Consider the following 27,110-nt stretch of genomic DNA (forward strand, 5'->3'; position numbering starts at 1 on the left):
AAGAATTCGCGCCAAAATGGATGGCAGCATGAACAGCCCTGTAAAGGCGCCGGATGAAGATGGAGCTGTGCACCAGCGTTTTGCGCTCTTAAGAGCTGGAGTTTTGGGATTGGTTTTCGTGCTCGCAACGTGCAGTAACCTCTTCTTCTTAGGTACTCTTTGGAAGAGAAGAAAAAGAAACACAAGAACCCAGCTGTTCCTCCTTCACCTGTGCTTGGCGGACCTGGTGGTCGCCTTTTTCCAAGTCTTACCGCAGTTTTCCATTGAAATTACGCACAAGTTCCGAGGGACAGACTTCCTCTGTCGCTTGGTAAAATACTTGCAGGTGGTTGGAATGTTTGCCTCTGCGTACATGATAGTGGCTATGACTATAGACCGCTACCATGCGGTTTGCAAGCCCATGGTTTCCTTCTTAGAGGGCTCATTTAGGAGGTATATCTCCATAGGCGCAGCGTGGTTCATCTCTCTCGCCTTCAGCTCCCCGCAGCTCTTCATCTTCTCTCTCCAGGAGGTAGAGGCGAACCAGTACGACTGCTGGGCGACATTTATCGAACCATGGGGGAGCCGAATCTACATCAGCTGGATCACGCTCGCAGTGTTTGCACTACCTGCCGTTATTTTGCTCTACAGCCAAATGAGAATCTGCATAACGATATACTTCAACATGAAGAGAAAGGCTCTTCAGTCAGGACGCACAGGCACGAAGGGTGTGTCCAACGCAATGCTTAAGACTGTGAAAATGACTTTTGTTATTATAATGGCATATACATTATGTTGGAGCCCGTTCTTTGTTGTACATTTATGGTCTGCGTGGAGTCCCAGCAGCGCACCTTCACAAGGTTGGTCTGTGGCCTCTCACACAACTTGCTTATGATTTGTTTTAGAGACCTGTGACTCCTTAATCCACTACCCTGCAAAAAAAGACTTATTTTTTGTATGTTGTATGAAAGTTTGTTCACATATTTCTGTCTTTCTGTCCCCCAGGTCCAGTTTTTGCCATCATCATGCTGCTGGCCAGTCTCAACAGCTGTACCAATCCTTGGATATATCTCTACTATAGTTGAAAAAAATATTTCTGATTAAAAGAAACAGAAAATTATTTGCATCAGTAATGTTATCCACATTCTCTCTTGTGAAGACTGACATTTCAAGTTTGTTCTGTTCTCTGTTTATGATAAACATTCCTCCTGCAATAGTTAGACCATTTCTGACAAACGCATCTGTTATTAGTAGAGGAAAATCCTGTAATAGGCTGTGTGAAAGTAAAGTAAATTGCAGCTGTGAGGCGGAATCCATTCAAAAGTAGTCCAGCACAATTATCCTTTCAATAGGTTTTACAATAACTTCACAGAGCACAATACTACCATTTTTCTACCATTTTGAATGATGAGAAAATGAAAAAGAACAACAAAGAGACACTGATTTTCATTCTGAACATGTTGTACAGATAAACAAAACATCTGGGTGCTAAATTCTAAGCACAGAATTTAAACTATTTTCATATAGATATATGCAAATAAACAAACTGTAATATTAGTCAATGAACAGTCACAAACATTAACAGAAAATACTTTCTCCCGTCTACTGCAAGCTCTTCAAAGTCGACAGGAGTCTGTTTCACGAAGGCAGATTTAAGAGTCATAAGTCAATATTTCATCCTTAACCATTCTTTTATGCTGTCGGCTTTAGATTGTTGTCTTATTTAAAAACTAAACACCTTTGCCTCAAACATAATTTCTGACCCCATCACATTTAGCCAAAATGGTATTTCAGGGGCAGAAGTCTTAGCAATGCAGCCCCACAACACGATAGAACCACCATGGTGTTTTACTGTGTGGAGGAGGCTCTTTTGCTTTGGGGCTTATTTTTGTCGCCTATAAAAAAAAACAACTGATGCTCTGTATTACTAAACAGCTCAAATCCAGTTTATGTTATCTGAGAGAGACAGTAGTTTATCTTTGAAACATCACAATAAATCAAGAATTTTCAAAATTCTTGTAGTCTTTGGATTAAACGTATGATATATTTCAGATTTCTCTTTTATCGTCATTATTTTTGCTCAAGAAACAGCCCCTTTTCATGCAGTCAAACCAAAATTCACTGATTAACTCAACTCTCACAGTTGAGTCTTTACTTAAAAAAAAAAAGAATCAAAAGGGTGCAAATAATTGTATCAAGGACACGTTTTGTGTCTGTGTGTTGTTTTATGATTTTTCTTTAACTTTGTGAATACTGTTTGTTGTTATGTGATTTAGGGAATTTCATAATAATCAATTATATGAAATTAGATAATTTATTCATTTGCTTTTATTTCTTAAGTTATTCTAAATGTGAATGTTATCCAGCTGTGTCAATTATTCTAAAAAGCACTGCTTAAATCATGCAAATTTGACTTTGTTGTGCAGGTTTAAACAATGTTATGATGTCGGGAACTTTGCACCACTTGTTTTGGACTAATTCAAATCTTTGTTAAATAAGATTTTTTTTTAAATGCAGTACTTTATTTTCTATATATTACATACATGACCGTGCTCATTTTCACTCTATTGTTCTGCTTCTTTTTGTTTTGCTTTGTCCTTCAATCATGGTAACCATCCATATTCCTAGATATAAATCAGAGTACCTTTAAAATGAAGACCTGCAGGTACAATATTTGATCATATCTAAGAAATCTCAGAGCACTTGTCCCCAAAAGGGCTGCTATTTGTCTCCACTTTGAGACACAGGCCCACCGGATTGAAAGCGTTTTCATTTTATTGGTGAATTTGAGCGCCATGTTCTTCTTCACCTGTGAAATGTATCATCCTATAACCTTTTCCCTCAACGGAACACTCTGGAGTCACTTGAAAGTGCACTTTTCAAACCAGCTCACAGGTACAATCAAGTATTTTCGAATCGAGTTAAAACCAATTTACCGCAGCCTCGCTCCACCATGCACATGAGCAAACTTCATCATGCCAGCTTAATGACTACACGCTCCCCTTAAAACCAAAGGGAAACCTTGCATGCAAAGGACAATGCAATGCTGACTAAAAACAACTTTTTGTTTTCTGGTGTGATGAAAAGGGGACAGATAAAAAGATAAGATGTTATAGTATTGTTCACTGTTCCTCAGATTCTGTAACCAGACAGCCGGTGGCAATCTTTTATTCTGGAAAGCTGCTTCAAATGAGATTAGGTATCTCATGTGGCCAAAATACTATGGCGACTAACTCGGGGCCTGAGGGTGGAGAGGCGGCAGATAAATCCAGCTGCAGGCTTATGCTGATGTAATTGTTGGCTTTAAAACAATCACTATAGACATGGTGCAACAAGGAAAAATGACTTCAGAGATGTACGTTTTTAAGAAATGCAGTCACAGTAAAATGTCTTAATTTATATCTCAAGACAGCAGCCATTTATTTCAGTAAGGCAAAGTATTTTGAGCTTACACAGACTGACAGCACAGTGCTGACATTTAGACGTTACATGTGTGAATGTTGCTCTTTGAAATGAGAGCTACATACAAATATTTGGGCACCCAGGTAAAAATTCCTGTAATTGTAATTTATTTAATAAAATATGCATCCATTTACATTAAAGGTGACATATTTCTTTCAAACTTCTACTGAGATAGCTGTCTTGTCCCATTTGTTATGGGTTCAAAGTCAAAAAGATAATGGTACAAGGAAGTTTGGAAGCTTTTTGCTGACAGTTAAGAGTCTTCCAGGTCTTTCCTTAGATTCTTATGTTTAGAGGACTGAGTTTGCTGGTATTTAGTTGAACACATTCTTTTCTCTACTAATGTAATGTTAATCGACCGAGTGGTTGCAACAGAAGCCTAAAGCATAACAGATCCACCTCCGAGCCTTACAGCTGGAGTTGGTTTCTTTTTCGAACTCTCCGCTCTTTGCTGATGTAAGATATGGTATGTAAGGTTTCAGGCTTGTCTAATGAAATGTCTGTTCATTTGCAAACTTCTGATGCAGAATCATGCAGAAACAACGTAGGAAGCTCTCCTCTGACAGGCCTCCCATGGGGTCTTAGTAGTGCAGGTGTGGCTGCACAGTGGAACAATTTGCTAAATTAAGGTTTGAGCAGTCAGGGGTTTGATTTGCCTACTTACCAATCCTACGAGCAGTCCTCAAGAAAATGTTCTCGGTCTTGAAGACCTCAACGTGACCTCCATCATTCCTCTAAATAACCATTTCCTAATCTCATAAACTGAGGAAGCAGCTGCCTGAAAACACTCTGCTATCCTCTTATAAGTCTCTCCTGCCTTGTGGGCGTCAATTATTCAAATTTTCGGAGTGTACAGCAGCTGCTTCTGGGAGCTCACAAGCTGCTGTATGTAGGGATGAAGTTTGAGGAGTCACAGTACTTATAACACATTTACAACACCTGGGTTTCATATTTCGCTAGAAGTCATGCATTTTTTTTAGTGGTTTTCAACTCTTTAATAGTATCAAACAAACACAAGTTGTCTTTTAAAGTATTATTTTTTCCTGCTCTGCCTTGACCACTCGCAGTAAGAGAATGATCCAAAGAGTTAATAAATAAATATATTTTCAAAAAGAGCAATTACGTTAATTCAAACGCAACATGGGAACACTTTAACAGCAGGGTAGTCAGAGAGCAATAAGTGTTCTTTTGTTTCTTATGTGACTCATAATGAATCATCAAAGTTCAACACATTTCAAGCATAAACGTAGAAAATGTGAGGACCTAAAGAACAGGTACATTATGTACTGGACCAAATATCTGAAATAGAGGCAGGTGGAATGCAGCATTGAGCACAAGTTTTGATTAACCACCGGGTTTTCAAGTAATAAATCATTTTTGATAATTAACTTAAGACAAAGTGCCGTAAAGAGAAAGCTTCTTTTCTGAGCGACCTTACAAATTTGTAGTTTACTGTGGATTCGAGCTGAGTCATAAGCCCAATTTAAATTTTTTTTTTTTGGAGGGGGGGTGTGTGTCAATGGGAATCCCATTATCTGCAGAGGGACACCTCTTTCCTTCATTAGTTGGATTGTTGTTATGTCGCAGGATGAAACTGGGATCCTGCAGATTGATAAAACATGGCAACATGCTGCATGAAAAGCAATGCTCAGATAAAGCAATGAAAATTCAGAAGCGCCACCATGTGGACACAATCAGACATGCATCTGTACGGAGTACTTTTGCAGAACATAGTAAACGAGAGCAGAGGTTGTGCAACTGTGCTTGATGCAAGGTAGCAGCTACAATACACGGACACCCACAATCTTATTTCCAAATATCAAAGCAATACAGCTGATATATAATCCTCTAAAACTTTCTGCCTCTCTTTAAAAACAGCACCATCACGTTTCAGGGTGGCTGTCTCATTCTCCAGAGCTTGGATTTTAGCCATGGTGCTCTCCTCCCTGCGATCCAGTTCCAAGATCTTCGCATGCAAACCCAGTATCTTGTTCCACAGCTGATCTCTGTCAGTGCCCGGTCTGCAGTATGAGTGCTCATAAACAGAAATGTGCTCTCCCTCGCTAGTTCGCCTCCCCTCCAAAACACAACCTGAGGGTTTGTCTTTGATTGTTTCCACAGGGCGAACGTGAAAAGTCTGTCCCAGTACTCCTTGGAGAGCGGCTGCCTCCACATGTGCCTCTTTTTCTGAATAAGGGCCCAGCGTCTCACAGCACGACATGACTGCAGTAGAGTTGACTGGCTCTTCAGAATGGGGATCGCTGTGTGGGGACAGCACACAGCAAGATACTGTTGATATTTCATTGCCACCAGTTACCTTACAAACAGTACTTTGTGTATCTGGGAGATTTAATAGACAACTGGAGCCGGCATTGGACAGTGCAGACTTCATCTCTGAGTGTTCTGCAAAGATTAAACTTTGTGCAGTCGGTTGAACTGTCTTGCACACCTTCCTTAAAATAAGTGGCCTCTTACAGGGAAGAGACTCAAGTCGTTTGAGCTCAGCATCCATCTCTGAAGTGCTGGGTTTGGCAACAGGGCTTCTTTTACTTGTCCAACATTTTTTCTCACCATCCTGAGACAGAGGAAAATGAAGCACATTAAAAGAGATCATTAGCACAATTATTTCACAAGTACTATGATACTAGGGGATGTGATAGGCAAGTAAATTACAGAAATGGTGCAGGTCAAATAGGAACTTTGTATTTGCAGTAACAGAAACTGAAAGAAATATCAAGAAGATGCTGCAAGAGACTCATACATCATCAGATGCAGGGAAAATAGTGGGAATGGCTGTGTTCTTCAAGTAACGGATGCCCCATCGAATATCAAAGCATTCTTCTGTGAAATGCTCACTGCACAGATACTGATGTCGACTTGGGGTCCACTCTTCCCGCCTCATGTTGTCCACCCACTTCTGAAGTCTGGGCTTGTCTTGCAAAGGAAACCTTTGAATATATAAAAGAATAAAGACCGTTTTAAACCCTAAAATCAAATAAAGTGGAATATGAATATCATATCATTATTATTATAATTTATAATATCTAGCAAATCATTCAACTGATACCAGGAGAAGTAACATTTGCTGTATAACTATAACAATTCACCAAGTTGTCTCTGCTGACAGAAAAAAAAACATACGGGTAGAAGCTAATTCTCTTGTTGTCCTGTCTTGAAGAAGTCCCCCCACGGTTCCGACAGAATTTCACTGCACAGTAACGTGGCATATCTGCAGGGAAACGACATGAAAATTCCTCAGAGTGACACGTTTGTTGCTACAATTTTTAAAAACACAAAACGACTTGTAAAAGACAACTTCCGGATTGAAGCCCGATTACGGAAGTGACGTTACTGCACTTAGCTCAAGATAGAGCCAATAACAAAAACGACCGCAAATGTCACTGTTATACAAAAAACCCCGCCCATAATAATATATGTGGCGTATGATATGATTTAAAGAGCTATACATATGTGTATCTATTAGACACCGATCACTAATCTGCAAAAATATAAGAAAAAAAGAAGAAAATGAAAAAAAGTGAAGCAAAGCGAAGACGGAAGTACGTTTCACTAACTGTCTAGCTTCGTTCGGACTGCTCCCAATCCTCCACGTGCGCACAATTTCCACCAATCACATGTAACTGAGTCACTGTGTTAAGTAATGGACCAATAGCATTGCGAGTCGTGGTGTTACAGCTCAGGAATGCATCTCGTCAACAATTGCTAGGTTTCGATTCGCATCAGCTGGAGCTGTTGGCGGTTGACAGAAGTCCCCCCTAGGCTGTTTGTCACATCGTCTCCAGGTAATCTCTATTTTTCAGTACGCAGTAACGTTATTTGTTGTGGCTGCTTTGTCTGCAGCTGAAAATTCCCACCGCTAACAAGTTTGGTGGAAGGCTGAGGCAGTCGCGGGTTTCTAGTTTATTCCAGAAAATTAGCGAGTAGTCATTTTTTTCCAGCTAACGCTTCTTCGTTTAAACTGTCTGGCAAAGTAGGTTATTTGCGTGTTGTTACTTGTTTTCTTTGAATAGTTAATACACAAATCTAACAGTTGTAGACTTTTTAAAGTTTTTTTTTTTTGTTTCGTAAACAGAGCTGTCCAACTGCTATCTTCACAGCCGAAAAGGTGTCAAAACCATCAGTATGGCAACAGCGCAGTCGGTGTTGCTGCTAGCAGTGTATATTCTGCTCATCTCAGAGTTCATCTTGGCCAAGAGAGACTACTATGACATACTGGGAGTGCCCAGAGATGCTACTGAGCGGCAGATCAAAAAGGCCTTCCATAAGCTGGCCCTCAAGTACCACCCTGACCGAAACAAGAGCCCAAATGCCGAGGCGAAGTTCAGAGAAATAGCAGAGGGTAAGTGGGTCATTATAAAATGTCAAAGAATGACTTCGTTTAGTTTAACTTCCTGCTTGAACACTGCAGTTTATTTTTTTCTGGGCAGACAGATGATTTTTAAAGAAAACTTGAAACGGTTCAAGCTCATCTAAGTTGTGTTTTTCTCTCTGTCAGCATATGAGACGTTATCGGATGATAAGAGAAGGCGTGAGTATGACCAGTTTGGCCACGATGCATCACCAGGGGGGGGCCGTGGAGAAGGAGGGGGCAACGGTGACTATAACTTCAAGCAGCACTACCAGTCTTACAACTTCAACTTTGATGACATTTTCAAAGACTTTGACCCTTTTGGTCAACAACAGCAGCACCAGCACCACTTTCACTCCAACCCCCATAATCATGCCCACCAAAAGCGACACTTTGATAGCCACTTCCAAGCTCATCGAGAGGCCATGAACAGGCAGAGAAGGGGGTTTCAGCAGGGCAGCTTTGGTGGAGGACTCTTTGATGACATGTTTGAGGACTTGGAGAAGATGTTCTCCTTTAACACGCACACCAGGACTGAGAGCAGATTTCAGGGCTCAGCAAAGCAGCATTGCAGGACAGTGACTCAGCGCAGGGGGAACATGGTGACCACCTTCACTGACTGCTCCTGAGGCAAGAAGAAAGGGGAAGATGGTGCACTTCAGAGCACAGCCACCTGGGAAACTGCAGTGTTTTTCACCGTGGTTTTGAAATTGACTGTTAATTTATCATTTGGTGGAGTAGAGAATGGTTTTGTGTGCCTTTTCTAATTCTCTATATACTCCTCTTTCAACAAATGTCTAAGCTGGTCTGATAAATGACTGCTTTCAAGCAATAATTTGTTTATATTGTTTCTCACTGCACAGCAATAGGTCTTAGGATCATTCAGATACCTCCCCTTTATTTAGCTATCCTGGTTGTTAATGTTTACTTGGGTTCATTTCTTTTCTTTTTTTTTTGTGATGGTACAATCTGATTGACTCAGGTGTGGCCTATGGTTCAAAGATAGTTGAAAAAGATTGCTTTTTCTTTAGTAAGTTGTGAGGCAATATGAGTTACTAAAAACTTAAAAAAAAAATAAAACAACTCAATTTGGTCTTTCAGGATCTGGAGAAAGATTCAAATTGGACGAAACAACACAATTTTTGACTGAATAGCACGTTGATTAAATTTTCCTGCTGTTACCTCACATGCTGGAGTGTGTGCAGATTGACCATCATCAACTGTTACCTCATTTCAGTTTCTTCCTGCAGAGTTTCATCTACTTTCACTCAGTCGGGGTAGGAATTTAAAAAAATCAGTCCCATGACAAATACTGACGTACCCTAGCCGAAGGCACGGTATCACTCAGCTATTTTCTAAGCTGCTGTTGTGATTGTTCAAATCGGTGGTGGGGGGGCTATTCGCCAGTGAAGCTGGATGGTCTGAAAAGTTAAGCTTCCCAAACTGATCAGAATGTGCAATATTTTAGCACCTTTGCTCTTCTTGTTGCCTATCTTTCAAAGACGGTGCTTTGCAAATGTCATTGTCTAATGTCTGCACTTTGTGTGTGTGTGTGTGTGTGTGTGTGTGTGTGTGGCGTTTAAACGTGTGCAGAGCTTATTGACTGCAAAATGGTTCGACAGGAAATAAAACATTGCAAGAGCAAACATCTGTGATGAATGTGCCGAATTCTTTTAAAGAGGATTTAATTTAAGTGTTTCTGCTTTTGTAGGTTTTTTTTAAGGCTTTATTTTAGTACATTCAGTATTATGCAGTATGCTTCAGGCAGCTGTTCTAAAAAGCTCCAGTAGAGTGTGCACTTTCTCAGTAAAAGCAAAACAGGGTTTTAGGATCTGCACCAGTCACTCAGAGGAAATGGCAACAATAAACACTGAATTAGAGATTTCTTTGAAATTCTGCCATAAAGAGCACAGACATGTATTGCTTTGAGGACAAAAAAAAAGAAGAATTGGGTAATACATGCTGTTTGTTCTTCATATCAATAAGACCGGTGACATGTACCAAACTGAAGTGACGAGCATGCAAATACCTGAAGAATAGCCAAAAATAATAATTCAAAAAGTATCTCAACACTTGAAAGCAAACTGCTAAAATTGTGCTTTAATTCTTCATTTTCATAAAGGCATTACTGAGTTAAAAATCCACCACATATAACAAGTTCACTGCCCCCCTTCATTACCATCCACTTTATTATAAATGCCTCAACTCAGTTGAATGCTTTGGGGTTTTTTTCAGCTCAACCAACCAGAGGGAAGTGCACATGACAAAGAGGAAGAATCTGTTTTGCCTCAAAGTACAGCTGATTGTGCATGAGATCTAACCTCAAATCTGTTAAAAAGATAATAAATAATGGCCTGTAAAACTGCAAAGTCATTGCATAGTCATCCAGGCTGCACCACACCCACATAGTTTAGCTAATGTGGCCCAGACAAGGATACCACTTCTGAAGACTTCATAAATTACATAAAGATCAAATGTGCTGTGTCATCCGACCTTAACAAAATTTTAATTGCATGTGAAAACAGAGTGAAGCTGATGGCAACCATGAAGACTAATCATTAAAAGTTTGTAAAACCCTGCAGAGTTTTCAATATTTCTGCACAAAATACCCAAGTTTGAAGAAACTTAAATAAGATAAAAGTTATCTTGTAAGTATGTGTTTTTTTGTTCCCCATCTCAATCCACTTTACTTTCACCCCTTTAAAACAGCTGTTTAAATGATTGCAGGTGTGATTTTGAATTAAAAGAGAGGAAAACAAATAGGATTGAATATGAAATGAACAAATGAATGGATATTGGCATTTTTTAAAATTTTATATTCATCTATCACTTGGGTGTTAATTGACTGAAAAACACAAACCTGTGCCATATACAGTAAAGATAAGCTAGAATTTGAGTGACAGATGGCACTGAGAATAGAATAAGCTATCAACTCTTATAGTTTGTGGTATCATTCACAAAGATAGAATAAAACATATGTTGTTGCACAAAGTGTGATAATCCTAAATATGCACTTTTCACTTAACTTTAAATCTACCCTATTTTACCCACAATGTAAAAGCTGTTTGTGACCTTTGTTCACATGACTGTTGATGAGGCATTTACTCTTAAGTCGAACATTTTATAGTAAAACCCTCTGCACTTATCTCTTAAACACAGAATATGTTGCGATACACCAACCAGCCTGAGTGCGAGTCATGGGTGACACTTTGTAGTCATGTGTATTAACTCTGTTACATAATCACTGCTTTCACTTCAAGTGTTATCTATATTTTTAAAGCATTACAATAAAGTACTGTGGGAGAAAAAGTCACAAGTGGATGCAAGTTTCCTGAGCCGAAAGGCTGATGTTTGTGCTTCTAGGCTAGGCTAATGTTAGCATCTCATTACATGGGGAGCCAGCCTGCTGCCTGCGTACCAGTATCTTTATTAAATCTTTGTTAGTGTCTTTGTCAAAATGAATAATCTGAAAGATGAGGACAGCAGATCCATGTCCTCTTGTATTTTAGATGGATCAATAACATGTCTCTAAATGATCTGAATCTATCTTTGGGTGAGTTATGACTCCGACAGAATCTTTTTACATGCTGTCACAGACACGAAGAACATGTCACGTCTGCCATCTTGACAGCGAGAGCAGAACACAGAAAACGGCTTCTGTCCCTAGTTTGTGCCAGCTTCTCCTTTAGCATGCTGGCTTTTCAGGTCATCAGATCCTAGCAGCATTTCTATTAGATTTGATTAACTTGACAAATGTTTACATTTAATATTATTCATGACTGAGTTACACCTGAGACAGGGTTTCTTCTACAGGACCTCTGTCTACTGTAAAGATTAAATGTGTGTTGATGACTCATACAAAACAACAGCAGTAATTAGTGATTGTTAATCTTACAGCGTGTGTGCAGGAAATTAACGTTCATAGTTATCTCTGGTTTTAGACAATAAGAAGCCTGCTGATATTAAGTCTGAGAAGGTGGAGTTTAACAAATGTATTGACCCAAATTAATTCACACTTCAAGCAGCAAATATCCATCAACAAGAAATTGAATGTGTTTAACAAACCTCTGTTCATCCAAAACATTAAGAAAAAGCATTACACATGTCAGTCAATATCACATATATCATGAAGGCCCAACACGTGATCAATACCTGCTGATCAGGCCTTTTTAATCAGTCATGACAGTGACTGTTACTGTGGGTGCTCTTGCCTTTTGTTCATATCTGAATAATCCCTATTTTTTTATCTATATCTAAACTCACCAGTTTATCACAGATCACACTGATGATATATCATGAAGGCCCAACACGTGATCAATACCTGCTGATCAGGCCTTTTTAATCAGTCATGACAGTGACTGTTACTGTGGGTGCTCTTGCCTTTTGTTCATATCTGAATAATCCCTATTTTTTTATCTATATCTAAACTCACCAGTTTATCACAGATCACACTGATGCCAAAAGCCAGTAATCACCTTTACCTAAGATGTTGTTGTTAGGCACAAAGTTTAAACTTGGAAGCCCTTTGCTGTGATGTCTTAGTGCTAATTCATCTGTGAAATCCAACCTGACTCTTTCACCAACATCCTTAATCTTTGGTATAACAAATTACATGCTTAACTTTTTATTTATAGTCTTCACTCCAGTCACAATCACCCTTTGCAAACACAACATACATCCACTGTTTTACATATCAAATATAGCCATTAAAGCTGCACAAAACATTGTGTTCAATTTATTCTTTACTTCTGCAGAAAATACAAAACAGCATAGTTTAGTCCAAACAGGAATAAATCGGGCACAATTCTCAGGTTGTATCACAATAAGTTGAATTTGTATTAAAAAAAAGTCTCCAAAAGGGATGGAAACCAGAGGCACGTTGCAGCAGGATGTCTGCAGAGTTAGTATTCTGTATTGAAGGGGTAGTCTTTGTGTTTTGAGGCCCTGTGGAGAAAAGACATGGAACATTTTTCACTTGGAGATGTTTCTCTCTACATGTTTTTCCATTTTCCTCTTCTTGTTCCTGCATCTCTACTCACCACGGTGCTGGGAATCCCCTCCAGTTCTTGTTCAAGTTCAGTATGGTCTTCATGTCTTCTTGGCTTATCTCAAAGTCAAACAGCTGAAAAACAAAGAATAGTTGAGAACCAAAGACAAATGGCAGTAGCTTTTAAAAAAATCTAAATCCTTAGTTTGCTGAACAAACATCTCTTGAAAGCGTGTTAACTACGTATCAATCTGAGAACTATCTGTTCACTGTTTCAACATGAGATGAATAAGAAAGAATCAACCTCTAAATGTTAGCAGAGATATTTATACCTGGATATTTTCCTTGATACGATGAGGTGTTGCTGACTTGGCAACGACAGCCACGTTCCTCTGAGTGTGGAACTTGATGAGAATCTGGAAAGAAAATGGGAGCACCGCTGCATGAGAACATTTAGCAGTTCATCACACAATATTTATTTTGTACCCACAACACCAACTGTTAGAACATTTTAAGCCACATTTCTGAGAACTTGGAATATGACCAGTAATTTTCCTGTCCTGACCTACTTTTGTGCACGACACGATTTTAGTTGAATCAATTACACACATTTTGAGGGTTTTCTGTGGTAGGAATGAGTGCCCACTGACCAAGATACCTCACAGCAAGACACTACATCTGATTTTTGTTACTCTGATTAATGGTGGTGTTATCGGTAATGTGATCTTTCAGTATGTAGTCCGAGGCATCTTGTGCAAAGGTATGATGTTGCTCACAGTAATTGTTGATTCATACACACTGTTCTGCCTTAGTTATGGGGGTGAAATCTCATGATATTTATACACATGTAATACTTTTTCGAGCCTAATTTTATCAAGTAAAAGAAAGAGATGAAGCTCAATTCTGTTCTTACCTGTGCTGGAGATTTGTTGTACTTTGTAGCAATGGCCTTGATCGTTGGTTCGTTGAGCACAGAGGGGTCATCAGTGGAAGCCCTTTTTTAGATAATAAATAACAAGAATAAAGGACGATTAATATTCTTGTCATGACACATTTCTGCATGTGATGTGGATTATGGGTTTTATATCCTCTCACCAAGGTCTCTCAGGGGAGCCCAGAGGGCTGTATGCTGTCACTGAGATGCCCTTTGAGTGGCAGTAGTTGATCATCTTGTCTTGGGTCAGGAACGGGTGGCATTCAATCTAAAAGAGCACCCAAATGTTTTAGATTTGATTGATATTTTCCAGTACATTATGCTTAAAGAAAACCTTGTGTTTCACCTGGTTGTTGACAGGCTTGTGCTTGAGGCCGGGCTTGTTGAGGATGGCTTCAATCTGGTCTTTGTTGAAGTTTGAGACGCCGATAGCTTTGACCAACCCATCATCCACCAGCTTCTCCATCGCCTTTTTGAAGGAAATTACACAGTAGTGTTCATAAAGGCACATGTTTTCCAAAAGCTTTGAACCTACCTACGAGTCCATATTCAGTTTGATTTAACTGTCACTGAGTGTGCAAATTGGAGTGGTTTGTCTCTTTATTTACCTCCCAAGTGTCCAAAAAGAGTTCAGACCTTCATCCCTATTGGGAAATATATGAGGTACACGTCCAGATAGTCCAGTTTAAGATCACGTAGGGTCTTCTTACATACTCCCCTCACCAAGGATGGAACATGGAAGGTGCACCATAACTGGGAAACAAAAAAGAGTATTACCAAAAGTATTAGGAGGTGAAAATTCAATGTCTGTTCATCTGACAAATTGCTGGTGCTTTATCTAGAACCTGTTCAGTTACTCTTCTTTTGTGACAATTCTCAAATCTGTCAAAATGCAGACTTGCTCTCAAATTAAATCGAGACAGAACTGTTCGCACTGGCTCATGATTAAAGAGAAGCCTTAGAGTGACACATATTGGTAATTTTGTGGTGAAACTGTTCCAACTTCTTCTTCATTCTCGTACACGTAAGCACAATCAATGTGCCTGTAGCCACAACATATAGCCGCCTTAATGGCCTCGCTGACCTGTCCTGGTGCTGCCTGTAGAGGTGATGAAAACATGAGGAAACTGTAGAAACATCAATCGAGTGTGTAAAATATGTGTCAGTGGTTATTTTTTGCATGTTCTGGCCTGATCAGTGAAAGTGACATCTTGTTATCGTCACGTCACAACCTTTAGTCGGAATGTTGTGTGAAATGCAGATGCAAAGATTTTTAAATATATTTGTTTCCTAAATTTAACTAGATATATTTGAAAGACAGCAGATCAAAGTAAAAGAGCTGAAATCTTGAATCAAACAAGAATGGGAGGACATACAGCTTTCAAAATGGTGGTAAATATACCTTCTGAATTTAATCCTGAATTTCACCATCTGATATGTTGCATTTATACTAAGCAAACAGAAGGTAATCTTTACCCTCTAATAGCAGATAAAGTTTAAGTCTAGCTTGTCAGTGTAATTGTACTGCAGCTGCTCTACTTTTCATTATTTTGATGTCACTGCTTTTAAATTCAGGCAACAATTCATTACATGAGGGCAATAGACAATACCGAAAAAAACAGGTCAATGTACCACTGAAAGGGTAATGAGGTGAGTTGGATGTTTTTGTGAGAAGCAGGATCAACAAGGACAGGCCTGCAACATCACCACAGAGGTGCTAAATGTATGTAAAAGTTTAGCCTTACTCTCCATGTTCCCAGACCCACTTCAGGCATCTTTGCTCCAGTGCTGAGTGTCACTGCAGGTATCATCTTAGTGAGGTTATATTCTCAGTCCAGCTCAAAAATCCAACAAGGAGCTCACAGATCAAGCAGATTTGTACTGCTGAGCGAAGGAGCAAGCAGCCTATTTAAAAGGAAAATGGGAGGAGCCAAAGGGCTCAGCAACATTTGCTCTGTCTGCTCTGCATTCTCACCATTTGAAATATGACTATATGCAACATTTGTAAACGCCAAAACTGCCGTTAAATTGGAGCAATTAGAGTATAATGTTCTCATTATTATGAGTATGGGGGAGAACAAGAACTGAACACATTATATATATTATATCTATATAACTATATTACTATATCTAAACATTAGGGCTGGGCAAATATTAAATTATTTAATCGTGTTAATCGCATGATTTCCTGTGATTAATTACGATTAATCGCATTGTTATACACAAAATCCAATAATGAATTCAAAAGTAGCATATGACACACTTTTATTGGAACCGTACACTGTAGTGATGGGATACTGGATTCCTTTTACTGACCCGAGTTTGTATGAGTCATTCACTAAAGTGAATCAGGTTTTCGAGTCACTTGAATCTGTCACCCAGTGTGTGCCCGCCACGAAAGTATAAACAAGTTCCAAACCACTCCAGTCCCCAAATCATTGTGATGAAGACTAATAAACAAGAAGTCTCCAAGGCGAAACATTTATTTTTCTTTCTTTCTCTCTAAATAAATGCAAATAACCCAAACAGCCAATAAATTAACATTCAGTGTGAAATAGTGCAAAATTATAATAAAATGTACAAAACTGTGCACAAATAGAACATTTAAATAATGCCTTAGATGGCACTGCATGAGAAACGTCATGCCGCTGTGACCATTACAGCCTCTTGGAAAACCATGTTTCATACAAGAGTGGCTTCATAAATGGACAGCATGTTCTTGACTGGCCTAAATACAGTCCAGATCTGTCTCCTGCTGAAAATGTGTGACACATCACAAAGTGGAGAATCTGGCAACTATGACAATGCTGCTTCTAATGTGCTGAGTCATCGTAAACTTTTCTGCCAACTCATGCTATGACTCTTAGCGGTTAGTTATTACTTGGTGACGTTGTTAAACATTACCCACATTAGGACAGGAACATCCTTTTATCATTTGGCACAAAGAGTCAATACTTAGTGAAGTGCAATGCAGTCAATTGTAAATTTCAATTGAACTCTAACTTAGTCATTTTTTTCTAAGTTGCTCAGAAATAATGAGAACATTATTTTCTAATTGCTCCAATTTAACGCGCTGTACAAATGTTGCATTCCATATTTCAAATTGTGAGGATGCAGAGCAGGCAGAGTAAAAGTTGTCAATCCCTTTGGCTCCTCCCATTTTCCTTTTAAATAGGCTGCTTGCTCCTTCGCTCAGCAGTACAAATCTGCTTGATCTGTGAGCTCCTTGTTGGATTTTTGTGCCAAACTGAGAATATAACCTCACCAAGATGATACCTGCAGTGACACTCAGCACTGGAGCAAAGATGCCTGAAGTGGGTCTGGGAACATGGAAGGTAAGGCTAAACTTTTACATACATTTAGCACCTCTGTGGTAATACTGCAGGCCTGTCCTTGTTGATCCTGCTTCTTACAAAAACATCCAACTCTCCTCATTACCTTTAAACGATTCATTGACCTGTTTTTTTTATGTATTGTCCTCATGTAATGAATTCCCAGTTTTGCTGCCTGAATTTAAAAGCAGTGACATCAAAAGCAATGAAAAGTAGAGCAGCTGCAGTACAATTACACTGACATACTACATTTCATCATTATCTGCTATTAGAGGGTAAAGATTAAACCTTTATTGCACGTTGAGCTCTGCCGGCTGAGATTAGTAGATTAGATTAGGTCAGCAGTTGTTGCAAATCGTTTAAAGTCTACATGTAATTGAAAACAGTATAAATGCAAACATCTCTTTAAAAAATGCATTGATGCCACTGACATCAAGGTATATTTACCACCATTTTGAAAGCTGTATGTCCTTCCATTCTTGTTTGATTCAGAATATATGTTTTGTATATGTATATATAACTTTTCATTTCACACAACAAGAAGAGTTGTAACATTTAATGGTAAAAACATGTTTTCTCAACTTTTACATTACCATTCACTGATCAGGCCAGACCATGCAAAAAATAACCACTGACACATATTTTACACACTCGATTGATGTTTCTACAGTTTCCTCATGTTTTCAACACCTCTACAGGCAGCACCAGGACAGGTCAGCGAAGCCGTTAAGGCGGCTATAAGTTGTGGCTATAGGCACATTGATTGTGCTTACGTATATGAGAATGAAAAAGAAGTTGGAGCTGGAGTTCACACTATGATTGACCAAGGAGTGGTGAAGAGGGAGGATCTATTCATCGTCAGTAAGGTAGGCTAAAGAGGCAGTTAATTAACTCACACGAGCTTTTAAACGCTACAAATTTAAGACGTTCTTTTTTGTTTGTTATGACAAAAACAAAAATGTCACGAATGGACCAAGTTAGCTTTTTTCTCTCAATTCACTATTCATGATCATTATCTTCTCCCAATTTTCATCTACATTAGTAAACAATAGTAATTCCCAACTTGCACGTCTTTTTATAATTACAAATCATGTGGCCTGTTTGGTTGCAGAGACAGTGTAACTTTATTAATTATCTTGCTTAAAAACTTATATGTGTGCCTGAAAATTGTAAATTTTTAAAAGCCACTTATGGCCTTAAAAGAGCCTGAGCATGACTGTTCACTTTCTGCTTATTCAGTGAAAGTGCATCTGCTAATCTGCCGTCACTATCTTGGCTGGGCTGGGTCCCAGCAGGCAACCCCTGCTCACCTGGCCAGCTCATTTTGGCTTGTGCGAGCTTTGAATCTCTTTGGACCCTCACAGAGCACCAATAATATCTGTAAAGCTAGAACCTGCAAGTAGATAGAACTTTCTATCCTTGGCTTTCTGGTATTGTAGGAAGCACTTTGCACACTCAGAGCCGAAATGCCCAGCCACAAACATGGTGGCTGATAATTCACTCATCAAATCACTCATGTTTTATCAAAATGTCAGAGCATTTTTTGAAACAGCTCCTTACCAGTTTTTGGCTCTGACATCAGTCTTTTTCAGGGAAGAGTAACTGAACAGGTTCTAGATAAAGCACCAGCAATTTGTCAGATGAACAGACATTGAATTTTCACATCCTAATACTTTTGGTAATAGCCTTTTTTTTCCCCAGTTATGGTGCACCTTCCATGTTCCATCCTTGGTGAGGGGAGTATGTGAGAAGACCCTACGTGATCTTAAACTGGACTACCTGGACCTGTACCTCATGCATTTCCCAATAGGGATGAAGGTCTGAACTCCTCTGTGCGGACCACAGAAAACAGCAGCCTGCTTCAATAGTGAAATACATTTTTGGTCAAGCTGATCTCCAGTCTAAACCTGCATTTCTTTGATGATTTAAGCTGTTTTTGTAAGATAAAACATTCTGTTTAATTTCATGCTGAGTTTAATACTTTTTTCTTTGTCCTCGAAGCCAGGGGATAAACTTTTTCCGATAGATGAGGAAGAGTTTGTAATTCCTGATGACAGCAACTTTTTGGACACTTGGGAGGTAAATAAAGAGACAAACCACTCCAATTTGCACACTCAGTGACAGTTAAATCCAACTGAACATGGACTTGTAGGTAGGTTCAAAGCTTTTGGAAAACATGTGCCTTTATGAACACTACTGTGTAATTTCCTTCAAAAAGGCGATGGAGAAGCTGGTGGATGATGGGTTGGTCAAAGCTATCGGCGTCTCAAACTTCAACAAAGACCAGATTGAAGCCATCCTCAACAAGCCCGGCCTCAAGCACAAGCCTGTCAACAACCAGGTGAAACACAAGGTTTTCTTTAAGCATAATGTACTGGAAAATATCAATCAAATCTAAAACATTTGGGTGCTCTTTTAGATTGAATGCCACCCGTTCCTGACCCAAGACAAGATGATCAACTACTGCCACTCAAAGGGCATCTCAGTGACAGCATACAGCCCTCTGGGCTCCCCTGAGAGACCTTGGTGAGAGGATATAAAACCCATAATCCACATGACTTGCAGAAATGTGTCATGACAAGAATATTAATCGTCCTTTATTCTTGTTATTTATTATCTAAAAAAGGGCTTCCACTGATGACCCCTCTGTGCTCAACGAACCAACGATCAAGGCCATTGCTACAAAGTACAACAAATCTCCAGCACAGGTAAGAACAGAATTGAGCTTCATCTCTTTCTTTTTCTTGATAAAATTAGGCTCGAAAAAGTATTACATGTGTATAAATATCATGAGATTTCATCCCCATAACTAAGGCAGAACAGTGTGTATGAATCAACAATTACTGTGAGCAACACCATACCTTTGCACAAGATGCCTCGGACTACATACTGAAAGATCACATTACCGATAACACCACCATTAATCAGAGTAACAAAAATCAGATGTAGTGTCTTGCTGTGAGGTATCTTGGTCAGTGGGCACTCATTCCTACCACAGAAAACCCTCAAAATGTGTGTAATTGATTCAACTAAAATCGTGTCGTGCACAAAAGTAGGTCAGGACAGGAAAATTACTGGTCATATTCCAAGTTCTCAGAAATGTGGCTTAAAATGTTCTAACAGTTGGTGTTGTGGGTACAAAATAAATATTGTGTGATGAACTGCTAAATGTTCTCATGCAGCGGTGCTCCCATTTTCTTTCCAGATTCTCATCAAGTTCCACACTCAGAGGAACGTGGCTGTCGTTGCCAAGTCAGCAACACCTCATCGTATCAAGGAAAATATCCAGGTATAAATATCTCTGCTAACATTTAGAGGTTGATTCTTTCTTATTCATCTCATGTTGAAACAGTGAACAGATAGTTCTCAGATTGATACGTAGTTAACACGCTTTCAAGAGATGTTTGTTCAACAAACTAAGGATTTAGATTTTTTTAAAAGCTACTGCCATTTGTCTTTGGTTCTCAACTATTCTTTGTTTTTCAGCTGTTTGACTTTGAGATAAGCCAAGAAGACATGAAGACCATACTGAACTTGAACAAGAACTGGAGGGGATTCCCAGCACCGTGGTGAGTAGAGATGCAGGAACAAGAAGAGGAAAATGGAAAAACATGTAGAGAGAAACATCTCCAAGTGAAAAATGTTCCATGTCTTTTCTCCACAGGGCCTCAAAACACAAAGACTACCCCTTCAATACAGAATACTAACTCTGCAGACATCCTGCTGCAACGTGCCTCTGGTTTCCATCCCTTTTGGAGACTTTTTTTAAATACAAATTCAACTTATTGTGATACAACCTGAGAATTGTGCCCGATTTATTCCTGTTTGGACTAAACTATGCTGTTTTGTATTTTCTGCAGAAGTAAAGATTAAATTGAACACAATGTTTTGTGCAGCTTTAATGGCTATATTTGATATGTAAAACAGTGGATGTATGTTGTGTTTGCAAAGGGTGATTGTGACTGGAGTGAAGACTATAAATAAAAAGTTAAGCATGTAATTTGTTATACCAAAGATTAAGGATGTTGGTGAAAGAGTCAGGTTGGATTTCACAGATGAATTAGCACTAAGACATCACAGCAAAGGGCTTCCAAGTTTAAACTTTGTGCCTAACGACAACATCTTAGGTAAAGGTGATTACTGGCTTTTGGCATCAGTGTGATCTGTGATAAACTGGTGAGTTTAGATATAGATAAAAAAATAGGGATTATTCAGATATGAACAAAAGGCAAGAGCACCCACAGTAACAGTCACTGTCATGACTGATTAAAAAGGCCTGATCAGCAGGTATTGATCACGTGTTGGGCCTTCATGATATATGTGATATTGACTGACATGTGTAATGCTTTTTCTTAATGTTTTGGATGAACAGTGGTTTGTTAAACACATTCAATTTCTTGTTGATGGATATTTGCTGCTTGAAGTGTGAATTAATTTGGGTCAATACATTTGTTAAACTCCACCTTCTCAGACTTAATATCAGCAGGCTTCTTATTGTCTAAAACCAGAGATAACTATGAACGTTAATTTCCTGCACACACGCTATAAGATTAACAATCACTAATTACTGCTGTTGTTTTGTATGAGTCATCAACACACATTTAATCTTTACAGTAGACAGAGGTCCTGTAGAAGAAACCCTGTTTCAGGTGTAACTCAGTCATGAATAATATTAAATGTAAACATTTGTCAAGTTAATCAAATCTAATATAAATGCTGCTAGGATCTGATGACCTGAAAAGCCAGCATGCTAAAGGAGAAGCTGGCACAAACTAGGGACAGAAGCCGTTTTCTGTGTTCTGCTCTCGCTGTCAAGATGGCAGACGTGACATGTTCTTCGTGTCTGTGACAGCATGTAAAAAGATTCTGTCGGAGTCATAACTCACCCAAAGATAGATTCAGATCATTTAGAGACATGTTATTGAGCCATCTAAAATACAAGAGGACATGGATCTGCTGTCCTCATCTTTCAGATGATTCATTTTGACAAAGATTTAATAAAGATACTGGTACGCAGGCAGCAGGCTGGCTCCCCATGTAATGAGATGCTAACATTAGCCTAGCCTAGAAGCACAAACATCAGCCTTTCGGCTCAGGAAACTTGCATCCACTTGTGACTTTTTCTCCCACAGTACTTTATTGTAATGCTTTAAAAATATAGATAACACTGGAAGTGAAAGCAGTGATTATGTAACAGAGTTAATACACATGACTACAAAGTGTCACCCATGACTCGCACTCAGGCTGGTTGGTGTATCGCAACATATTCTGTGTTTAAGAGATAAGTGCAGAGGGTTTTACTATAAAATGTTCGACTTAAGAGTAAATGCCTCATCAACAGTCATGTGAACAAAGGTCACAAACAGCTTTTACATTGTGGGTAAAATAGGGTAGATTTAAAGTTAAGTGAAAAGTGCATATTTAGGATTATCACAAAATATGTTTTATAGTACCTTTGGGAGCGATTTATGATATTTAGCTTCCTCTTAAACGTGATAGTTTTGTGGATGGCTTATTCTATTCTCAGAGCCATCTGTCACTCAAATTCTGGCTGATCTTTACTGTATATGGCACAGATTTGTGTTTTTCTCTAATCAGGGAAAAAAAAAAGATAAACTGAAAGAAATGCTAATATCCACTCCAACTAAAATAACACATTTGTCTAAAACATCTGGCATCATGCTCTGGAGTGAGTCAGTAACTTTCAAATTTCAAGTTTTCTGAGAAATATAACAGGAAAATACAAAACCTCAGTAACGGCCCACGTGGACCTAAAGAACAGGACAATGAGCAAGTCTGGAGTGCAGAGTACTGTGGAAAATCAGCTGGTTTCATTTTAGAACTCAGCGTTGAATGGATAGTCCTTGTGCTTTAAGCCCCTGTAGGGAACAGAAAAATGAGATGAAGAATTGAAAAGCAAACAAACCTCTACTGTCATGCAAGTTCACAAAGTTTAATGCAGTCTTACCATTGCATTGGACATGCTCTCCAGTTCCTGTTGAATCCCAATATAGTCTTCATTTCCTCCTCGGTTAACTCAAAATCAAACACCTACGATCATTTCAAAAGCTGTTTAAATTCACAAACCAAAAAGGGGCAAAAGTAACGCAGACTTAAGGCTAATCCCATGAGAAAACAAACTGCTCAGCTAATTACCTGAAAATTCTCCTGAATGCGCTGTGGTGTGACCGACTTGGGGATCACGATCACGTTTCTCTGGATGTGGAAGCGGATGAGGACCTGTCGGGGAAGGAGGCGGGGTTTAAAGACATGAGCACCATCAGTACTCAGAATACTTAAGGCCAGGCCAAAGACATTCACATAACAAACTTTATGTGGAAGATCTGTGGTTGTCTTTGGGAGCGTCTTACCTGAGCAGGTGTCCTCTTGTGCTTCTCAGCGATGCCTTTAATGACAGGATCCTCCATAAGAGAGGGGTCTTCAGGTTTAGCCCTGCAATTAAAATTAATTATCCAGTATTTCCTTATAGGGGTCACCTGCTGCTATTTTGGTGGCAGAAAATAATTCCCAGTAACATGAAACAATCCATGTTTTATTGAGCTTGAAAAAAGAAAAAGAAGCCTTTTTGATGCTATTATTTCCTGCCAATCCCATGACAAAATAAGCCACACTGACAAACGACACAGACAAAAGGGGAACAACAGTCACACGCTGAAACGAACCAAACAGCTCTGGCAGGCAGGACAGCAGGGATAAATAATCAAATGGCTATCAACCAGATCTCACTACTTTTTGGCAGCGTGGAGACTTAGTTATTCCCAAATTAACTGATTTCTCATGCTGTTCTGACACAGCTATGATTGTCCACTGACCACGGTCTGTCCGGGGACCCAAGGGGGCTGTAAGCTGTCACTGAGATACCCTGAGAGTGGCAGTAGTTGATCAGCTTCTCCTGGGTGAGGTATGGGTGGCACTCGACCTACAGAAAACCACAAAGCACAGCAGAAACCAAGTTGCATACGTGCATTTTCACATTTGAATTCAGCTGTTATGTCCTGATGAAGGTGTTTGTAAAAGCGTTTGCCCTGTGTTTGGGTAAATAACTGATATTCAACACATGACACTCCTTTGTTCTGAGTTTGGTATATATGAAACAAGGCAAAGGGAAAATGGAGCTTTAATCTTATTGAGGAAAAAAAGAAGAAACATCACCAGACAAAGCAGGACACTAATAGTGAACTATGGCTCAAGAAGCACAAAAATAGAAGGTCAACTCAGCTAATTGGTCCTGCCTGAGGAGAAACTGCTGTGGTCCATTAAGCATTAACAGGACATGTATAAATCTCTGTGCAGATTGGAAGAGACAAATAATATCATTACAGCTTCTTGGCTTTTTGGAGCCTCGAGCTTAAAATGTTTTCCTGCAGTGCAATACCCTCAAGTCAGACACGTCATATCAACAGCAACCACCATTTTCAAGAAATGACACAGGTAAACTCAAGCTTACCTGGTTGTTGGCAGGCTTGTATTTAAGGTCAGGCTTCTTGAGAATGGCTTCAATTTGCTCTTTGTTGAAGTTGGAGATGCCAATAGCTTTGACCAAACCGGCATCCACCAGCTCTTCCATTCCCTTGGAAAATAGACCATCAAAGAAAACACATTTAATTAGCTCTTGATTGAGTTTAAGCTACCTTGTTACATGGTATTGTTGTTCACGTGCTTATGCTAAATAAAATTTGTGCCTGATACTAATAAAGTTGCAGATAAGTTCTACCTGTTTGCAGGAACAGTCTGACTGACTTACCTCCCATGTCTCAAGGAAGTGAGTACTATCATTGATCGTCTCTCCAGCACTGTCCAAAGGAAAAAGTTCACTGCCGGCCTGTAAAATGACAAAAAGGATTTATCATCACGACAACACCAGTGAGAGACAGGTGCAGAGGGCACAAAAACAGTCAGAACGGCGCAATAGTAGAGACACAGATTTCATTAAAATGGTACGAATAAATCAGACAAATACATTTACACGTGTAATATTGTTCCCACCTTGAAACCCATGGGCCAGTGCACCAGGTAGAGGTCTAGGTAGTCCAGTTTAAGATCACTGAGAGTCTTCTCGCAGGCTTGCCTTACCATGGACTTCTCATGGAAAGTGCACCAAAGCTGTTAGAGAACAAGATGGAGAAGCCGAAAAGAAACGTGTGTTGAAACTGTCATCTAAACAGGCAACATTGATGTCAACGTCTTTTTTAGGGAGAACTAACAGTAAGTACATTCACATACACCCCACTTCTGAACTCACCTTGCTAACAATGAAAAGATCCTCTCTCTTGACCACACCATCCTTGATCATGGCCTGCACACCCTCACCCACCTCTGTCTCGTTCTGGTAGACGTACGCTCCATCGATGTGCCTGTAACCAGCTGAAATGGCCGCTTTCACCGCCTCCGTGACCTTCCCAGGTGGAGACTGACAGACAAGAACGATTAGTAGTCACTACTACAGCTTACAAATGTCCACTTTGTCGCATGTTGGCTACAACTCTGAGCCCTAACCCTCAAACAAAATGCACAAAAGTATTAATGATCAATCATTAACCAAAACCCACTTAATGAAGTGAAGTGACATACAGAAATACTCTCATATGAACGTTTCTCCATAATAAAAATCTACTAATACCTTTCATTTCACAAGCCCAAAATTCTGAACTGTCTTAAAAAATGTCTCTTCTCAGTGGAGGCCAAAACTTTCCACATCAAACCAGTGTATGATGGTATACTGTTCACAGAGGTCAAGTTAGCGTCCTAAATATGACAACACCCCTCATCTATCAAATCCTGCTCAAATTCACTGACCCTTCAACCGTTTAACTGTGGGAAAAGCATACTTTTTATCTTCAGGGGAGCTTTATGAACCCGTGACACAGACCGCAAACATCTCATTTTTACTACTAAGTACACAAAACCTCATTTGTTCCTAACTGGACAACAAGTAAGAGGAAATTGCCTGCCCAGCCTTTACGACTGCTCATTATAAAGTAGGCTTACATTACGTAAATGTACTTAGTGACTTTAGTGAGTTACACTGAACAAAAGTAAAGAGCAGCTCCGCACACCCCACCTTTTTTCTAGAAAGCCGCAGTATTGTGCGCTTTAGCCACGCTTGGTCGCGCACAGCCTTCTAACTGGAGCCGTAAAGCCACATCAGGGTCACAGATTAAGTTACATTAAAAGCTATTAATAACGAATTTAAATTCAAACACATGCACATACTTGGAGGAAAGTTGGTTTTAACAACAGTGGTCAGCTGGGGTTTCTATCTACACGCACAGCTAGCATACTTCAGTGGATTATTAATTTGCGCACGGTAAAAAAAAACACAGTAAGGGAAAATAAACGCACCTTCCATGTTCCCAGTCCCACAATGGGCATCTGCGCCCCGGTGTTCAGTTTCACTGCGGTAGCCATCGCTGCAGAAGACGAGCAGAACCTGAATGTGGATGAGAAACTCTGGTAATGACGGCAAATGTGCAGCACAGCAAAGAGCGATTGCATCGTCGATCGATTAGTTTTACCTTTTCTCACTTTAAGAGCCGAGGTCACAGCTTGCCACACGCCCCTGTCAGTCTCTGTATTGTTTGCAGTGTGCGGGAACACCTAACCTAACCGGACACACAGCAGAGGAGTCTTTCGTCTCGTCCCCTGAGCAAAAATGTGTCAGAAGTGTACAAACATCAGCAGATTAGAGGGTCATAACAGTCCGTTCTGTTCTACAGCTTCAGGACGTCCTCCCCTGAGTGTGTCCACTGAAAGCAAACTTTGTGTCCACTGAAATCTCAGACCAGAGTAACAATCTTTTAAACACACTGCTTTGAATTATACATTGTTTTATTTGCATTCTGACCTTGACTTTGTCAAGCTGTAAAATTCCTTTCCAGCAGCTTCATTTGCGCATGAAATGTGAGTCCTTAAAAAACATTAAAAATATCAGTTGTTGTCGTCAGTATCTACTTGGAAAAAAGGTATTTGTGCAACACATATTTCTCCACAGTAGAAATATTCAAAATGGATGTCTTATTCTCTGTG

The 27,110-nt window shown here is 39.5% G+C and overlaps 7 protein-coding genes across 9 annotated transcripts in view; 4 read left to right on the plus strand and 3 right to left on the minus strand.

Moving 5' to 3' along the window:
- Positions 1-27,110, plus strand: part of gxylt1b (glucoside xylosyltransferase 1b) — a 366,738-nt gene that overhangs the window by 205,308 nt on the left and 134,320 nt on the right. The gene's annotated exons all lie outside the window — the stretch shown is intronic.
- Positions 17-1,064, plus strand: avpr2l (arginine vasopressin receptor 2, like). The gene is made up of 2 exons (XM_072377349.1): positions 17-839; positions 985-1,064. Exons 1-2 carry the CDS (start codon positions 17-19, stop codon positions 1,062-1,064), a joined length of 903 nt encoding a protein of 300 aa, XP_072233450.1.
- Positions 3,339-6,767, minus strand: LOC140283166 (THAP domain-containing protein 5-like). 2 transcript variants are annotated; one of them, XM_072377855.1, is made up of 4 exons: positions 6,583-6,767; positions 6,203-6,389; positions 5,917-6,016; positions 3,339-5,702 (listed from the first exon to the last, which is right to left on the minus strand). In XM_072377855.1, exons 1-4 carry the CDS (start codon positions 6,666-6,668, stop codon positions 5,332-5,334), a joined length of 744 nt encoding a protein of 247 aa, XP_072233956.1. In that variant the 5' UTR covers positions 6,669-6,767; the 3' UTR covers positions 3,339-5,331. The 2 variants fall into 2 exon arrangements, with proteins under 2 accessions (XP_072233956.1, XP_072233955.1); XM_072377854.1 differs by having other exon boundaries at positions 3,339-6,016.
- LOC140282922 (dnaJ homolog subfamily B member 9-like) lies at positions 7,159-9,456 on the plus strand. Of its 2 annotated transcripts, none has more exons than XM_072377511.1 (3): positions 7,159-7,244; positions 7,535-7,801; positions 7,958-9,456. In XM_072377511.1, exons 2-3 carry the CDS (start codon positions 7,585-7,587, stop codon positions 8,437-8,439), a joined length of 699 nt encoding a protein of 232 aa, XP_072233612.1. In that variant the 5' UTR covers positions 7,159-7,244; positions 7,535-7,584; the 3' UTR covers positions 8,440-9,456. The 2 variants fall into 2 exon arrangements, with proteins under 2 accessions (XP_072233612.1, XP_072233613.1); XM_072377512.1 differs by having other exon boundaries at positions 7,560-7,801.
- On the minus strand, positions 12,318-14,399 carry LOC140283128 (aldo-keto reductase family 1 member B1-like). Its single transcript, XM_072377802.1, has 7 exons — positions 14,340-14,399; positions 14,078-14,200; positions 13,893-13,999; positions 13,711-13,792; positions 13,130-13,213; positions 12,850-12,932; positions 12,318-12,754 (listed from the first exon to the last, which is right to left on the minus strand). Exons 2-7 carry the CDS (start codon positions 14,195-14,197, stop codon positions 12,712-12,714), a joined length of 519 nt encoding a protein of 172 aa, XP_072233903.1. The 5' UTR covers positions 14,198-14,200; positions 14,340-14,399; the 3' UTR covers positions 12,318-12,711.
- On the plus strand, positions 16,960-21,189 carry LOC140283122 (aldo-keto reductase family 1 member B1-like). The gene is made up of 10 exons (XM_072377798.1): positions 16,960-17,066; positions 17,762-17,929; positions 18,765-18,881; positions 19,065-19,142; positions 19,282-19,404; positions 19,483-19,589; positions 19,690-19,771; positions 20,269-20,352; positions 20,550-20,632; positions 20,728-21,189. Exons 1-10 carry the CDS (start codon positions 17,001-17,003, stop codon positions 20,768-20,770), a joined length of 951 nt encoding a protein of 316 aa, XP_072233899.1. The 5' UTR covers positions 16,960-17,000; the 3' UTR covers positions 20,771-21,189.
- Positions 22,175-26,604, minus strand: LOC140283121 (aldo-keto reductase family 1 member B1-like). The gene is made up of 10 exons (XM_072377797.1): positions 26,427-26,604; positions 25,327-25,494; positions 25,071-25,187; positions 24,829-24,906; positions 24,532-24,654; positions 23,897-24,003; positions 23,435-23,516; positions 23,220-23,303; positions 23,032-23,114; positions 22,175-22,942 (listed from the first exon to the last, which is right to left on the minus strand). Exons 1-10 carry the CDS (start codon positions 26,577-26,579, stop codon positions 22,900-22,902), a joined length of 1,038 nt encoding a protein of 345 aa, XP_072233898.1. The 5' UTR covers positions 26,580-26,604; the 3' UTR covers positions 22,175-22,899.

This window comes from Leuresthes tenuis, unplaced genomic scaffold (assembly GCF_036924035.1).
Source record: "Leuresthes tenuis unplaced genomic scaffold, fLeuTen1.0.hap1 SCAF_23, whole genome shotgun sequence".
NCBI classification, from domain to species: domain Eukaryota; kingdom Metazoa; phylum Chordata; class Actinopteri; order Atheriniformes; family Atherinopsidae; genus Leuresthes; species Leuresthes tenuis.

Bases quoted from the DNA above. Each gene is read 5' to 3' on its own strand.
- avpr2l (XM_072377349.1), top strand. From the start codon at position 17: ATGGATGGCAGCATGAACAGCCCTGTAAAGGCGCCGGATGAAGATGGA. The intron at 840-984 runs GTTGGTCTGTGG...TCTGTCCCCCAG, and splicing joins CAGCAGCGCACCTTCACAAG to GTCCAGTTTTTGCCATCATC.
- LOC140283166 (XM_072377854.1), bottom strand. From the start codon at position 6,668: ATGCCACGTTACTGTGCAGTGAAATTCTGTCGGAACCGTGGGGGGACT. The intron at 6,390-6,582 runs GTATGTTTTTTT...ATATATTCAAAG, and splicing joins AAGAGAATTAGCTTCTACCC to GTTTCCTTTGCAAGACAAGC. The intron at 6,017-6,202 runs GTATGAGTCTCT...CCTCTGTCTCAG, and splicing joins TTTTCCCTGCATCTGATGAT to GATGGTGAGAAAAAATGTTG.
- LOC140282922 (XM_072377511.1), top strand. From the start codon at position 7,585: ATGGCAACAGCGCAGTCGGTGTTGCTGCTAGCAGTGTATATTCTGCTC. The intron at 7,802-7,957 runs GTAAGTGGGTCA...TCTCTCTGTCAG, and splicing joins GTTCAGAGAAATAGCAGAGG to CATATGAGACGTTATCGGAT.
- LOC140283128 (XM_072377802.1), bottom strand. From the start codon at position 14,197: ATGGAGAAGCTGGTGGATGATGGGTTGGTCAAAGCTATCGGCGTCTCA. The intron at 13,214-13,710 runs GTAAGAACAGAA...TTTTCTTTCCAG, and splicing joins ACAACAAATCTCCAGCACAG to ATTCTCATCAAGTTCCACAC. The intron at 12,755-12,849 runs GTGAGTAGAGAT...TTTTCTCCACAG, and splicing joins AGGGGATTCCCAGCACCGTG to GGCCTCAAAACACAAAGACT.
- LOC140283122 (XM_072377798.1), top strand. From the start codon at position 17,001: ATGATACCTGCAGTGACACTCAGCACTGGAGCAAAGATGCCTGAAGTG. The intron at 17,067-17,761 runs GTAAGGCTAAAC...ACACCTCTACAG, and splicing joins TGGGTCTGGGAACATGGAAG to GCAGCACCAGGACAGGTCAG. The intron at 20,353-20,549 runs GTATAAATATCT...TTTGTTTTTCAG, and splicing joins GTATCAAGGAAAATATCCAG to CTGTTTGACTTTGAGATAAG.
- LOC140283121 (XM_072377797.1), bottom strand. From the start codon at position 26,579: ATGCAATCGCTCTTTGCTGTGCTGCACATTTGCCGTCATTACCAGAGT. The intron at 25,495-26,426 runs GTGCGTTTATTT...CTTGTCTGTCAG, and splicing joins TGGGACTGGGAACATGGAAG to TCTCCACCTGGGAAGGTCAC. The intron at 22,943-23,031 runs GTAAGACTGCAT...TGTTCCCTACAG, and splicing joins AGAGCATGTCCAATGCAATG to GGGCTTAAAGCACAAGGACT.